At 44.9% G+C, this 14773-nt stretch overlaps 3 protein-coding genes across 15 annotated transcripts in view; 2 read left to right on the plus strand and 1 right to left on the minus strand.

Moving 5' to 3' along the window:
- The first annotated feature begins 3789 nt into the window (after positions 1-3789).
- Positions 3790-9503, plus strand: TOMM20L (translocase of outer mitochondrial membrane 20 like). The gene is made up of 5 exons (XM_053396054.1): positions 3790-3947; positions 5089-5132; positions 6406-6487; positions 8132-8274; positions 9317-9503. The coding sequence occupies exons 1-5, from the start codon at positions 3815-3817 to the stop codon at positions 9359-9361; spliced, it is 447 nt and encodes a 148-aa protein (XP_053252029.1). The 5' UTR covers positions 3790-3814; the 3' UTR covers positions 9362-9503.
- Positions 9441-13907, minus strand: TIMM9 (translocase of inner mitochondrial membrane 9). 6 transcript variants are annotated; one of them, XM_053396261.1, is made up of 4 exons: positions 13801-13907; positions 12231-12294; positions 10711-10806; positions 9441-10022 (listed from the first exon to the last, which is right to left on the minus strand). In XM_053396261.1, the coding sequence occupies exons 2-4, from the start codon at positions 12267-12269 to the stop codon at positions 9888-9890; spliced, it is 270 nt and encodes an 89-aa protein (XP_053252236.1). In that variant the 5' UTR covers positions 12270-12294; positions 13801-13907; the 3' UTR covers positions 9441-9887. The 6 variants fall into 6 exon arrangements, with proteins under 6 accessions (XP_053252236.1, XP_053252151.1, XP_053252499.1 ...); XM_053396176.1 differs by lacking the exon at positions 13801-13907 and adding an exon at positions 13659-13776; XM_053396524.1 differs by lacking the exon at positions 13801-13907 and adding an exon at positions 13654-13739.
- Positions 12771-14773, plus strand: part of KIAA0586 (KIAA0586 ortholog) — a 71652-nt gene continuing 69649 nt past the window's right edge. For 4 of the 8 annotated variants that reach the window (XM_053394160.1, XM_053394504.1, XM_053394678.1 and 1 more), the window contains exon 1: positions 14085-14200. The gene's annotated coding sequence lies outside the window, so the exon portion shown is untranslated. Of the gene's footprint in view, positions 12790-14083; positions 14201-14773 lie in introns of those variants that run through there. The other 4 variants (XM_053394758.1, XM_053394429.1, XM_053394595.1 and 1 more) reach the window with 2 other exon arrangements.

Raw genomic sequence — 14773 nt, forward strand, 5'->3', positions numbered from 1 at the left:
CATAGGCTTTATTTTATTTTTAACTGATTTTGTAAAACTGCCATCATGTCCAAACAATAGATAATGGCTTCATAATGTGCTGTAAAGATTCTTCAAAGCAAACTTGGATCATATATTTTAATAATAAAAGAAGTTATCATTATGATAAAAACTTGGTCAGATGTAATCATGCTTAATATTGCTTTCAGCAACTATTAATCTGAGCCTTAAACCATTTTACTTTGTTGTAAAATTAATACCCTGTTCTTCAGTGGCCAAGAAACATAGACACATTCTCAAATATTTACCCTTTATCGGATACCTTGAGCAAGCTAGATGCATTTAAATTGCAAAATGCTTTAAAGTGCTGGCGAACACTTTGGATTATAGCAATTCATTAGAACACTCAACAAGAGATTGACCTTAGCTGTTGTGAAAATATTATGAAAATGAAGTTGGGTAAAACTGAACAGTTGTAGTCCAACTAAAAAGGCTGAAAAGGTTTATCCTCTCTGGGGATCGCTACTAATGTGTGTAGTTTATCCAAAGCTGGGTGAACAGCTTTAATAGGATGGTATTACTCTACAAAAATTTGCTTCTCAAAACAATTAGACGTTGAACAAAGCTCCAGTTGTGGGACTAGATAAAGCAGGGTAGCTATATAGATATATTTTTTTAATGCTGTAATTTTGTGCTTCTGAAACTGGCTTTTTAAGAAAAACTAGCTGAATAGCCCAAAACCATAGTAAGCTACAAAATCATTTAAAACTACTCTTCAGGATCAGTGTTAAATAAAATAGAGGAGGGGAAAAACACTGGATATCATATTAAGGCCTCCAAGTCTGCAGTTAAAAGTCTAAGTTGGAGTGAGAAGGTGTTGGGCAGAAACCTTGTTTAAAAGATTTTTATCCTGCCCTTCATCCCAGGTGGGTTATAGCAAGCCAAGTAAAATATAAAGAGCACAACTCAGTATACCCAAACTAAAATATGGTTTAAAATTCAAAATATTCAGCACAGACAAAAACTACTATGCAAAAAAACTAATAGCTGGGTCCCAAGTTGCATTAAAATCAGTACAGTGGTACCTCGGGTTAAGTACTTAATTCGTTCTGGAGGTCCTTAACCTGAAACTGTTCTTAACCTGAAGCACCACTTTAGCTAATGGGGCCTCCTGCTGCTGCTGCACCGCTGGAGCACGATTTCTGTTCTCAACCTGAAGCAAAGTTTTTAACCTGAAGCACTATTTCTGGGTTACCGGAGTCTGTAACCTGAAGCGTATGTAACCTGAGGTACCACTGTACCTTAAATTGGTCTCTGTGACATGGCAGATGATTCAGAATTAGTGTTGAACGTACCTGGGCTGCCGGCCTGTTAGTACCCTGCTTTCACATTCAGGTAGAGCACATGACAGCTGTCAAATTGAGACGCGACCTGGGCTTGAATAACTAGCCAGCCAAGCTTTCCCTGTCCAGGAACGGCTGCAGCTGGTGTAGCAGATAGAGCTGGCAAGAGGCACTCGTGTCACAGAGGCCACCTGAGACTCCTTTGACAAGGTGGGATCCAGAACGTTTCCTAAACTGGATACTTTGGATACTTTAGGGGGAGTGTGCAATGCAACTCGGAACAGCCTGTGCAACAAATAACCAGATCCAGGAACCAGCAGGTTACAGCGCCCATCTGGTCAGGATCCCCACTTCAGTTTAGTCACTGATAAACAATTGGAGAGGGAAGCATAGACCAGAGAGCAGCCTGCATCCATCAAACACAATGTGGAGAGTGGCTCCAAGTGCTTAATTCCAGCTGGAAGCTTCCAGGAAGCCCAGAGAGAAAACACAAAGGCAAAAGAGGGAAATGCTTGCTCTTTTGACTTCGCCAGGTTCGTAAGGGATAAAGACGAATGGAGCAAAAGTGTCCCTCTTGGCAACCCCATCTCTGCAAGGTGGTGGTTTAGTTCTGCAGCGGTGCCTAAATACTATCTTGTCACAAAGCGCTTAAAATTCTATATTGGGACTAAAAGGCTTGTGCACCTGGAGAATCCGTCCCGTCCAAGCATCCGTGCACCGGATTGTCTCCAGAGAGCCCTTTGGTGTGGGTGCTCCCTTCTCCCCACCCAACCCCTGGTAGTCAGTAGTATACTGCCTCTGCCCCTTGCCATTTACTTTGGCAAGGTTGCAGGGGCCTATCAGCCCATCAGAAGCCCCCATCTTCCAGAAGCGCAAAGCAAACTGAAATGTTCAATCTATTTCATACGCTTGCTTTCCTTCCTGCTCTGACACTTCTCTCTCCTCCTTCCCTGTCCCCCAGCCAGAAGTCCAGGCACCGCTTCCAAAAGTTTGTCAAATCAGTGGTGGCTCCAGAAAAATAATGATTTGTGGGGTGCAAAAGGGGCAAAGTTGTGCCCCACATGTTGAGAGCCAGTGGTGGTGTGCAGTGGTTGTAGAGCGCCGGACTGGGACCTGAGACAGAGTCCAGGGTTCAAATCCTACCCCACAAAGCTCACTGGCGATGGGGGCCAGTCACAGTCTAACCTAACTCGTGCCGGATTTACATACAAGCTAAACAAGCTATAGCTCAGGGCCCTAGTCTCTTGGGGGCCCCCCAAAAAAGGAAAAAAAACCTGGATGTACATTTCCCAAATATAAGGTACAAAACAAATACAGTGGTACCTCTGGTTGTGAACGGGATCCGTTCCGGAGGCCCGTTCGCAACATGAAAATCCCGCAACCTGAAGCGCCATATCTGCAGGTGCGCAGCGTGATTTGACACTTGTGCGCATACGCAAAGCATGCTTTAGCACTTCTGTGCATGCGGCGAAACCCGGAAGTAACCCTTTCCGGTACTTCCGGGTCGCCACGGGATGCAACCTGAAAAAACATGAAGCAAACGTAACATGAGGTATGACTAAAATAAAACCTACATACAGCAACAGTGTTTTGAGTTGTGTAGGCTCCTATGATGTAAGTCATGGTCCCCACCTGCTAACCTGATTCCTAAAATATCACTGGTTTGCTAATTTCTATATATAGGGTGCCTACATTCTGCATGAACAACATGTGCAAATGGCTTTAGATACATACCTATTAGGTCAGTGATGGCCAAACTTGGCCCTCCAGCTGTTTTCAGACTACAATTCCCATCATCCCTGACCACTGGTCCTGTTAGCCAGGGAGATAGGAGCTGTAGTCCCAAAACAGCTGGAGGGCCAAGTTCAGCCATCACTGTATTAGGTCCATAAATGACCATATAGCATATATTCAACACAAAAAAGCGACAATTTGTTGTTGACAAAGGACAGCTGGACATATAAAGGGCCCCATTTCCTTCAGTAGCTGAGGGCCTCATCAAACCTAAATCCGGCCCAGCCTCACAGGGTTGTGTGAAATTAAGTGAAATGCCTTGAGCTCAGATTGGGGGGGGGGAAGGGTAGATTATGAATGCCATAATTAATAAACTCCTGAAAGGGAAAATGAGTGTAGTTTTCACAAGGAGAAGCCTGTGCAGTTTAGTGGTCAGAAGTTGCAGACCGAGACCTGTGAGGACCTACTTCACAGGGTTGTTGTGAAGGTAAAATGGGGCAGGACTGGAGGGAAGGTGGGACATAAATGCCAATCAATCAATCAATCAATCAATCACCCAAGGCTATTACCATTATTCATCTTTCCTTTCTATACCAACCGCTTTCTATATTAAGGGGGAACCTCGAAGCCGTTCGCAGCGCCTTAAAGCTACTGAGGAGACTTAATTGTGTGAGAGAAGAAGAGAGAGACACGCCGCCGCCGCCGCCGCCTCGCCTTCCCTCTCTCCCCTGCGGTCGGCAACGGGCGCCTGGGCGGCCATGGAGCGCTGGGCGTGGCGGGCGCTGCCGTGGCTGGTGGCGGGCGCCTGCGGCCTGGCCGTGCTGGGCTACTGCCTCTACTTCGACCACCGGCGCCGCAGCGCGCCCGACTTCAAGCGGAGGCTGAGGGAGAGTGAGTGGCGGGGGAGGCCTCGCCTTCGCCTCAGGGGAAAGAGGGAGGAGGAGGCGCGACCGGGAACTAGGCCCATCCCCGACGAGGAGGCTGCCGGACTACAACTCCCATCAGCCCCAGCCGGCGTGGCCAGCGGAGGAGGAGGTGGGAGTTGTAGTCCAGAGGCTCGGGAGAGAATTGGGCTTGCGATGGCGTTGGGCCTTACGCAGATACCCTTCCTGGCCCGTTTAGGCAACCGTCTTAATCAGGTATAGGCAACCTCGGCCCTCCAGATGTTTTGGGACTACAATTCCCATCATCCCTGGCCACTGGTCCTGTTAGCTAGGGATCATGGGAGTTGTAGGCCAAAAAACTTTTGGAGGGCCGAGGTTGTCTATGCGTGGTCTTAATCAACAATTTTTTAAAAAAAAACCCTCCCTACGGATCCATTTCCTAGCACATCTTTTCCTCCAAGGAATTTGAGGTGGAAGAGATACTCCTTTCCCCATATGGGTGGTGGGTTTCATGGTGGTCCTCCTGTGCTGCTCCACACATTTGGTCCACACATCCATGTATGTGCTTGGTTGGTACATTTATGAACATTTATTATTATTTTATATATATATATATATATATATATATATATATATATATATAGTCATACCTCAGGTTACAGACGCTTCAGGTTGTGCGTTTTCAAGACCTTAAATTTTTTATTTCAATACCCTGAAATGTTTAAATGTTTCCAGTGTCCTTGAATCTTCCTGCCTCACTGGCCACGCTCTCCTGCCATGCACTTTGAGAACCACTGTTCTAGGGTTTCAGGCAAGAGTCTTTTCACGATATACCCGGAGATCCCAGGATATTCTGCATGCAAGGGTGCATTCTATGACTTGCATATTAATCTAATCACCATGTTCACCTTTCAGTGGTTGTAAAGCAAGGGGAGTGTTTGCTTTGCTTTGTTGGTCAGCAGTATGCTACAGTGAAGCCACACATAATTGTCCTAGAAGGTTTTTAGCACTGCGGAATTGCACCAATCAGCTTTAACGTTTGCAGTGGTTGGCAGGCAGGCAGCCGCAATGATGCTAGTCGAGTTTAAACATGTCACAGCTCCGGGCTGTTAATTGTGGATACTGACTATTCCATGTTACTCTTACAGAAAGAAGAAAAGAGTGTGAAAAGGCAAAAAAGCAGGATGCAGAGGTGAAAAATTATGTTTGGTTTCCCCAACATGGCACCTGTAGGCACCACGGCACTCTCAGACACGCCCCCCCCCCAAATCTCTCAAAAAGTTTAATTTTTGAAAAACAAAAATTGCTTGTGAAAATTGGACTCTAGTATGATCAAAATAATTCCACCAGCCACAGGATGGGAACCCATTTTATAAAAAGTATACTGTCATTTTTATTTTCAATATGACAATAGCAGCCAGTAGCTACAGGATTTATTTTGCAGAATCTTAGCAGATCCTTGGGAATCTTTTTGCATTTAATTTTTTAAATAAAGTGATAGCCTTTGTGGTTTGATAATATGGTAGGGAATGGAAAATTGGGGTAGAGGATTTTTAGACACATTGTATTTGACTGCAGATAATTTGAAGTCTGAATCATTTTGTCAATTTTCATAATTTCTATAGCAGTTTTTCAGAAACAGCCAGATTTTGGGGAGCAGTATTGGAATAGAAATGAAATAGAAAGTACTGGGTAAAGATAGCTCAGTCAGTAGAGCATGAGACTTGTGATCTCAAGGTTATGGGTTCAAGTCCAAGGTTGGGCAAAAGATTCCTGCATTGCAGGGGGTTGGAATCGATTCCCCTTAGATCTATGAAATACAATAAGGCTGCACACCTAGGAATAAGTCTCCCTTAATTAAGGGAGGGTTTTAATTCTGATTAGACTTGCATTGGCTTGCACTGTAGTTTTCGTTGACAATGACATGCAAGTAATGAACATGCAGATTAGTTGGGATCCTTCAGCTAAGAATGAAAGTCTTACACAGCTTTTAAAAATTCCAATCCTGACCCATTCTCTAAGTCAGGGGTGGGAAATGTATTCATCTCTGAAGGCCACGTCACAAATACATGGCAAGTGCTTCTAGCAGCAGTGCTTCTGTAACGGTGGCTGGTCCTGTAGATATTTCAGTTTCATATGACACAGTTTCAGATAACGTTATTAATTTTTCCTAAATGTTGAAATATTGGTTGAATAATCTGGAAATAGTTCTGCAACTGCATAGGCTGTTTACATGCCGGTGCACATGGAGTCTTCCAAGACTGAAGCCCTATTATACTCAGTGGGTTTACATACTTAGAAAAATAGGGGCTTCTGCATAAATGATTCCCAGTACTCAACGCTTAATCTTAGAAAAATACATTTTTGTTTTATTTTACATTAGAGCCTTCATTCTCATTAGCCCTCAAACTAACTAGCCAATGCTCCATTTTGTTAAGCTGAAAATATGTTTGTGACACCCTTAGTTACGTGAAATGAAAGATTCTGCAAAGCTACAAGAGTTCTTTCTGGAAGAGATACAGTTGGGACAGGAGTGGCTGGCAAGAGGTAAGGACAAGAGGAACTGGTTTTTGTGGAATATGCATATATGTGTAGACACACAGAGAGACTATAAATTGCTTGAAAATTATCCATTTCTATTGACACTTAGTCAAAACAAAAAAAAAATTTCCTTCCAGTAGCACCTTAAAGACCAACTAAGTTAGTTCTTGGTATGAGCTTTCGTGTGCATGCACACTTCTTCAGATACACATGTACAGATACACATGTACACGTGTATCTGAAGAAGTGTGCATGCACACGAAAGCTCATACCAAGAACTAACTTAGTTGGTCTTTAAGGTGCTACTGGAAGGAAAAAAATTTTTTTGTTTTGACTATGGCAGACCAACACGGCTACCTATCTGTAACTGTGTATTGACACTTAGGTAGGCAGTAGTAAAAAATAAAATAAAAAAGGTAAAGGACTCCTGGATGGTTAAGTCCAGTCAAAGGCAGCTATGGGGTGCTACGCATTTTGCTTCAGGCTGAGAAAGCCGGTGTTTGTCCACAGACAGCTTTCCAGATCATGTGGCCAACATGACTAAACTGCTTCTGGCGCAATGGGACACCGTGACAGGTGCCAGAGCACATGGAAACACTGTTTACCTTCCCGCCACAGCGGTACCTATTTATCTACTTGCACTGGTGTGCTTTCGAACTGCAAGGTTGGCAGAAGCTGGGACAGAGCAATGGGAGCTCACCCCATCACAGGGATTTGAACTGCCGACCTTCTAATCATCCAGCCCAAGAGGCTCAGTGGTTTACACCATTAGCACAGATGAGCCTGATGATCTTTTTAGCGCACTTCAGGCAAATTCATAGCTGTCTGCTGTTGCTGTTTGCGAAAGGCATCTCGTGGAATGTATTACCCATACAAAACTGAATTGAAAGTTTCTGTTCCTGAAAACTGAATACTGAGCAAAAGTGATCTGCTACGATGTCATTGGTTTCCCCTCAAGGCTTGACAGTACAGAATAAAGAATTTAAATGTACATGAAATCACAACCAAGAGAATTGACCTTTCCCTTCAGAAGTAGCTCTGAATTACAGAAAAGACAATGCCTTTATTTGTTGCATTTATGTAATCCATCCTGGGACTGCTTGGTGAAGGGCAAACTCCAATTGCATATAATACATAGCTTGGGACAATCTTGATTTCCAATGACCTCTGCCACTTGTGAGTTGCATCCAGTTACTGATACTTGGAGTAAAGCCTTTACTGAAATTGGTACAATTTTTAAAAACCCTGAGCAAAAAGAGGGTGCTTTTTCCTTCCACTGATCCTTTCACCTGCTACAATATGTAGGAATAGGGCAGCCATACCTCCGGAATTTCCTGGACATAGCCGGGATTTGGCCCCCACAAACAGCATCCGAACGAAAATCACTTAAATGTCTCAAAGCTCAACAACTTTTGTGTCCAGATTTTCCCTTTTTGAAACATGGCAACCCTACGAGGGAATATGTTTTTGTCCCATAGTAGATGGGGTGGATGAAGGGAGCAGAGGAGGGTAGGCAGCAGCATCTTGTGCCTCAGAATATTTGAGAGGTTCAGATAGCACTAAGAGGTTGATGGTTCATGGAGTGCAAATGCTTACTGTAGTTCCAAGGATCACAAATACCTGAGTTTTAGGAGTCTGAATCAATTACAGGAGAACACAACAAGAGCATCGAACACCTTTCCAATGCCATTGCCGTGTGCACACATCCAAACCAGCTAATGCACGTCTTGAAGCACACTCTACCCCCCCATATATTTGAGATGCTTCTGCACAACATTCCATACGCAGTGCAAGTAGGTAGACTTTGTTCACTTTTGAAACGCAGGTGAATGTTGTACAGGAGGCACTGTCTAACCCGAATGGTGTTCAGACATAAGAGAATTTGCCATTCGTGGCTTGTACAGAACCTTGAGATTTCTGTACGTTGCCATGCTGTGACTTGTTTAATTATTACCAGAGGCAGGCAGCTAATTAAAGGCTCAGCTTTATTATTTTTTATTTAAAAAAAGAATTTGGCAGGAAGGGACTCATACCCAGTAGCAAGGCCTTGGCTCAGCTTGGGGAGAAATGCAATGTGACTTACCATTCTCTGCACTGTGGCAAAAGTGTTTAAAAATGCTGTTTTAGGGCATTGTGTGCTAAAACTAGTACAGTGGTACCTCGGTTTAAGAACAGCCCTGTTTACGAACTATTCGATTTATGAACTCCACAAAACCGGAAGTAGTGTCCCGGTTTGCGAACTTTTATCTCGGTCTAAGAACGGAATCCAAACGGTGGAAGGACACCGGCGGCAGGAGGCCTCAATAGGGAAAGTGTGCCTTGGTTTAAGAATGGATTCGGTTTTAGAACAGACTTCCGGAATGGATTAAGTTTGTAAACTGAGGTACCACTGTATTGTGTGATTCAGAACTGAACTTTGCCCCATACTTTGCACTGCAATTTACTTATTTTTTAGTATTAAAATCCTACTCTTTTGAGGTGTTAAGCAGGTGCACACTTGCTTAGCTTCAACTTTGTTCCAGCTTCCGATGTTCCCAAGTCATTCACTGGGCCCACACTGCCACGACTTTAAATAAATTAGAATGTTGTCCATTTGGAACTTCTTGCTTAAATCCAAGTATATTGCTTCCATTAGTCTACTGTGAGTGGTCCACCATCACCCATAAGCTAAAAGACAAAGGGTACCAACACCTTGGGGCTGCAAATGTGAGAAGAAAGATGAAGGACATAAATCTGTCCTTGGGGGGGAAATGAGAACATTTTAAAAGTTTTGGAACTCAAAAGTTTAAGCACATAAGTACCCATGCCATTGACATGTTTCCCCCCCTCTGCTAGCGGCTTGAGACAGCCCTGAGTGACCAGGATCCTACTGTTGAATGAGAATGTGGCGTCACACGAGGCTACTCTTAAGGCAGGACCTTATGACAGCCTATGAGACTTCATTTCGAAAGACTCTCGGTGAAAACAGTAATTTCAATTTATTTTACTTTGATTAAATAAAAAATAAACCTTGCTTTAGACACTTTGGGATATAATTTTTGGGCGACACGCTTGTGTATTAAAAATTAAGTCATTGTATAAGAAACAACAAAAACTAAAATGTGGTTGTTCCCTCCCCATCTTTAACCTAGTGACGGTCAGAAGCAAATCTGTAAGCCTCCAGAAAAAAGGTGGTATCAACATTATTTCAATGCACAATAGAAGACAATCTCGGAACAGACTCCATCAGCTCTGCAGCCACTGCCAACCCCAACTGCAGCTCCTGGTGGTTTCCACAGTTCAGTTGTTTCCTGAGCTCTTCTGTTCCGAGCTGGTGGATGTTGCCGCAGCAGCGGTGGAGACCAATGCACCTTCGTGTGCAATGCAATCAACGTTGGCACTCCTTCACAAAGGCAGCCCCTGCCTTTTAGCGAGGCTGGCCAAGAAGTCCTGCTTTGGCAGCCAGCGCCTCATTCTGCTGAATGTGGTACTCCTGAAACCTCATAGATATCCTCTGGGTCATTTTTAAATACTTCTGTAAGCAGTGCTCTGAGCAAGTCATCTATATCAAGAAGGGAGAGATGGGAAGAACCCTGTAGTCACTCACATTTTTTAAAAAATTCAGTAATTTGAACATGGAAATCATTTGCGTTTTCACATTTGAACCTTACCCTATATGAAGTTATCTTCCCATGGCAATTTTAAGACATACTAATAACATAATGAAAATGTATAATAAACTTTGAGGGTTAAATACACTGCTTCTCTGGGAAAATGGGAAAACTGAACACAAATATGTACCACTTTGCCAAAGCTCCCCTTTTTAGTTTACCACTGAGCTGGAATTTTAACACAACATTGACTCAGTTTCGAAACAAACCCACATTAGGGAAATACATAACGTTTATCTGTCTCTGTCGTTCAGTGCTTTCTTCGCCTTCCAGTGTTTGATGACAATGTGCCATTAACAATTTTGTAGGGCTTCAATCTTTTGAATCTTTTTTGTCATTCACTCTAGCATTTAACAAATAAGGGAGCTGTGTGAGTGAATATCATGGACCCTTGGACTGATCCAGCAGGGCCCTTTTATTGTTATTCAATCCAATTAATATCTGACCTGAGAGCCACACAAACAGAAGAGCTACATCTCTTTTGAAATGTTTGGTTTAGCTAGCTTTCTTGATTAACGTGCAAATTTACACTGAAGTTCTACCAGGTACAAGTCCAAAGGGCATAGAATAGCTGCATACCTCTTCTGGCTTGACTTCTCGGCTGGTGAAATCTTTCACACAATCCAGGAAGCAGGTTTCTGTCAATTTGTTATATGTCCCAAGAAATTCCTTGAACTGTTAATAAATCAAGAGAGATCTTCAGAACTAGGCAGATCCTTTCTTTTACGGGTGGGGAATCTCTTTCTCTGGGCCAATTGTGGCCTGGGATGCCATTTTCTTTATACCATATACATTTGCCCTTTAGCTGACATCACTGGTGACATCAGCAGATGAGCGTGAGAACCAGGTTTAATCCTGCATTGGCTGCTTGATAGTATTTTTGGCAAGGAACAGGTTTGCACAGCCAAGGCAGAAGGATTTAATCCCTACTCATCAACTGAATGGTGATTCAAGCCCTCTGCAAAAGCACCTTTTGTAGCAGCTCATGCATGAGAGATACTTCAAAAAGGCTTTTGCAGAGTCATTAACACAGCTCATAACACAAACTGGACACAAACAAGGAAGGGAGAGATTTAGAAAAGCCTTCACAAGTCTCCTCATCTTCTCCTTTAAGTCCCCAATGCTGGAAACTTAAAAGTGGGAAGAGGGGGAGGCTCGCAAAGCCTTTTCCCCATCTGCCCCCTCCAGCTTCAAGTCCCTGATACAGTGGTACCTCGGGTTACATACGCTTCAGGTTACATACGCTTCAGGTTACAGACTCTGCTAACCCAGAAATAGTGCTTCAGGTTAAGAACTTTGCTTCAGGATGAGAACAGAAATCGTGCTCCGGCGGCGTGGCAGCAGCAGGAGGCCCCATTTGCTAAAGTGGTGCTTCAGGTTAAGAACAGTTTCAGGTTAAGAACAGACCTCCGGAACGAATTAAGTACTTAACCCGAGGTACCACTGTATTGGGGAACTTCGGCTGGGGAGGGCGGGATATATTATTATTATTATTATTATTATTAATGGAGGAAGGAGCAAGACTTGAAAAAGCCTTTCTTTCCCTTCCTCCACGGGGTGTAGCTACCTCTCTTGTCTCCCAACAGGGGTTAAGGGGAGAGAGAAAGCGTCTGGTCTTGTCCCCACTTTATAAGGTAGAAAAGGAAGCCAGCAGGGTTCCCAAGCACCTTCTGCTACTTGGCAAAGCACCAGAACTTTATTCCCACTTTCCCCACAGCAGCAGTAGGTGCAAGGTATTCTGACAGGTGTACAAGGGCTGTCTACCTGTCAATCATTTGCTGGCATAATGATATCATGTGACTGACAGTTGGGTAGTCATAACCACATGTCAAATTTGGTCTGACAGGCCGATCCTGATAAAGATCTGGCCTGTGGAGCCCAAAAGGTTCCCCACTCCTGCTTTATTTGAAGAATTAGCCCACAAGGGGTAGGCAGGGGCCACATGCATCCGAGGGAAAGGAACTTAACATAGCATATAATGAGCATCAGCTCTGTGCTGATAAATACATTATTACATACAGCTATTAGAACCATGCAAATTGCCAAAGTGTTAGGTACACCGATATTTTAAAAGCATCCTTTGGAGCTACAGCATTTACCTGCTTGATCTGATCAGATTCTGATATTTGTCCAGCCATATTTTAGCGCTCAGATAACTGCCACCTAAAGTGAACACAAGATGTATACATCAACAATCATTCAGAAATGTTTATGCCTGAAATGTAATACACAGCAGCCTAAATCTTGTTCATTTTTGGGGGGGAATATATGTTCTTGGAAGCCTTTGCTGGCTACTAATACCATTTGAATTATTTTAACTACCCACCTAGCAACTGCTGTTTTATTCCAAATTTTGTAATCCTCTTGTATTCTTGTGCACAATTTGGTTATTATATATGGAAGGCAGTATACAAATATTGAATATAAATACCCCAAATGAACTAAGAAATACGATGGGAGAACTCTGCTGCAATATACGGTTATGCACAGAAAGAAAAGTATGTGCAATTGTGGGACAGCAATTGTCAGTCAGGTCTCAGGGTGTGGCCTCAAGGCATGTGAGGCCACCACCTTCCTGAAGCAAAGCAGGTTCGGGCTTGGATGAGTAACTACCTGGGATCCACATGCATACTGCCTTGGGTTCCATGATGAAAATAGGTGAGATATCAAATAAATATTGATACATTTTTAAAGTGCCAAATAAATGGGAATGCTTATCATCTTTATCAAGTTTATCTTCTGGCAGCCCTGTATGGGTTCTTTCACAAGTTGGGGGGGGGGTTCCCTTTACATGTAAAAAATGTAATACACACGTGCAACACCACACACTCCCTAACCACAGCTATGATATGGCAGGTGGTACACATTTTGAACCCATAATTGTCTGAATCAGTGATCTCATGTTTGACATTATTTTTAAGGCAGAGGCTTTGAAATACAGAGATATGCAGCGTACCCAAGGTGGGATTTGAGTTCAGGCTTCCCAGATGCAAGGCCCCGACCCCACGGCTGCTTAGGCCCCTCCCCAAAGTGAAGGGCATGTAGTGTCAGTTTTTGAGCCAGCCAAGGTCATGCTTCCAACCTTCCCTCCTCCTTAGAGGAGCAGCGCTGGAAGTCAGCAGGGAACTCATAAGCAGGGAACCCATAGGCGCCCCCTCCTGGCTTCTTTCTCCCTCTCCCTTTCCCCCCAGGGTTGCCACCTACCCCTGGGTCCAACTACGCCCCTAAGAAGAACCCTGCCCCGGGTCCCTTTGGAAATCCATGCAACCAGAGCTCTCGCGCGGGATTTCCTCTCCCTGTTAAGAGAAGCTCCACCTGGCAGATTTACCATGGGGAAGCCGCTATTAAAGGCACAGGCGCAGTCCTGATTGAAGGAGATGGCAACCCTGTTCAGCGCCTAGGGCCCTAGGGTCTCCCACGCCCTTCCTTTCCCCACAAACTCATCTCCCCCCACAGCCTGCGCTTACCGCAAGCACCGTCTCCCCTCCCCGGGCTCCCCAATGCTCCTTCGCCCCATCTTACATTACCCTCGTGCTGGAGACGAATCAGCGCCGGCGGACTCTAGGATAGCTTTACCTTCCATCTGCCGCGCGGGGTGCGTTGCCCTAAAGGGTCCCCCGCGCCCTCCCCTTTAGACAGCCCCCCCCTCCACACACACCCAAGTCCTACCCCAGCGACGCGAGCCTGACAAACGCGAGAGAGCGGGCGGGGCCTGAGGGCTTCGGCAGGTTAGGCGCGATAACGAGAGAGAGCTTAGGAGGGTGGGGCCGCTTGCGCAGTGGGGTTAGTTTCTACCCGGACACTTCTTCCCGTGGCACAGACCAAGCGCGGTCGGGCGGGGAAAGAGGCGCGAGAGGGAGGTGCCCGCGTGTGGATGATGGGTGTGGGTTGTGCGCATGCGTGCTTTCCCTTCGCCTTTTAAATAAGCGGCGCACGCGCGCTTAGCGTCCGGCTCTCTGATTTGTTTTGAAGGCGCAGGAAGGGGCTGGGCTCAATGTGTCCGTTTGGGAGCGGCGGGAGCCCCGGTTGGCGGGGCTGCTGTTACCATGGCAACAGGCGGTGCTTCCCGGTGGGTGGCTGTGAGGGGGGAGGAAGGGAAAGGGAGGGGGGTCTTCGGGGGGGGGAGGAGGATGGAAGGTGAGCTCGAGAGAGGCAGAGCTTTGAGGGGGGGGACCCCCCTTCTCCACCTCTTTCCCTGCACCCGCTTTTAAATAAATGTAGTATAAATGGGGCACCGGGGGGGGGGAGGTTATTGTTTTGTGTTCTTTGTGTGCTTCTTTGTGCTGTTATACCGCAAGCTGACTTTCCCTGTGATCCTCGGGTGAAGGGGCAGTGTGCAAATCTATAATCTATTTTTTTCTAGAAAATGAGGTGCCAGAACTCACCATTGAACACCTCCTTCTTTTTCTCTTAGAAAGGCAACAGCACGCACCTGACAGGCCGTCCGGAACTAAGTTCCAGCGAGTTCTGGCTGGGGGGAAAAAAGCCCTGAATCATAATAATAATAATAATAATAATAATTTATTATTTATACCCCGCCCATCTGGCTGAGTTTCAACCAGCCACTCTGGGCGGCTCCCAATCAGTGTTAAAAACAGTACAGCGTTACATATTAAAAACTTCCCTGAACAGGGCTGCCTTA

The sequence above is a fragment of the Podarcis raffonei genome, chromosome 1 (assembly GCF_027172205.1).
Source record: "Podarcis raffonei isolate rPodRaf1 chromosome 1, rPodRaf1.pri, whole genome shotgun sequence".
In the NCBI taxonomy this organism is placed as follows: domain Eukaryota; kingdom Metazoa; phylum Chordata; class Lepidosauria; order Squamata; family Lacertidae; genus Podarcis; species Podarcis raffonei.

Bases quoted from the DNA above. Each gene is read 5' to 3' on its own strand.
- TOMM20L (XM_053396054.1), top strand. From the start codon at position 3,815: ATGGAGCGCTGGGCGTGGCGGGCGCTGCCGTGGCTGGTGGCGGGCGCC. The intron at 5,133-6,405 runs GTGAAAAATTAT...TGACACCCTTAG, and splicing joins CAAAAAAGCAGGATGCAGAG to TTACGTGAAATGAAAGATTC. The intron at 6,488-8,131 runs GTAAGGACAAGA...AATCAATTACAG, and splicing joins ACAGGAGTGGCTGGCAAGAG to GAGAACACAACAAGAGCATC.
- TIMM9 (XM_053396261.1), bottom strand. From the start codon at position 12,269: ATGGCTGGACAAATATCAGAATCTGATCAGATCAAGCAG. The intron at 10,807-12,230 runs GTAAATGCTGTA...ATTTATTAACAG, and splicing joins AATCTGATCAGATCAAGCAG to TTCAAGGAATTTCTTGGGAC. The intron at 10,023-10,710 runs GTATGCAGCTAT...TTCTTGATATAG, and splicing joins GAGAAGTCAAGCCAGAAGAG to ATGACTTGCTCAGAGCACTG.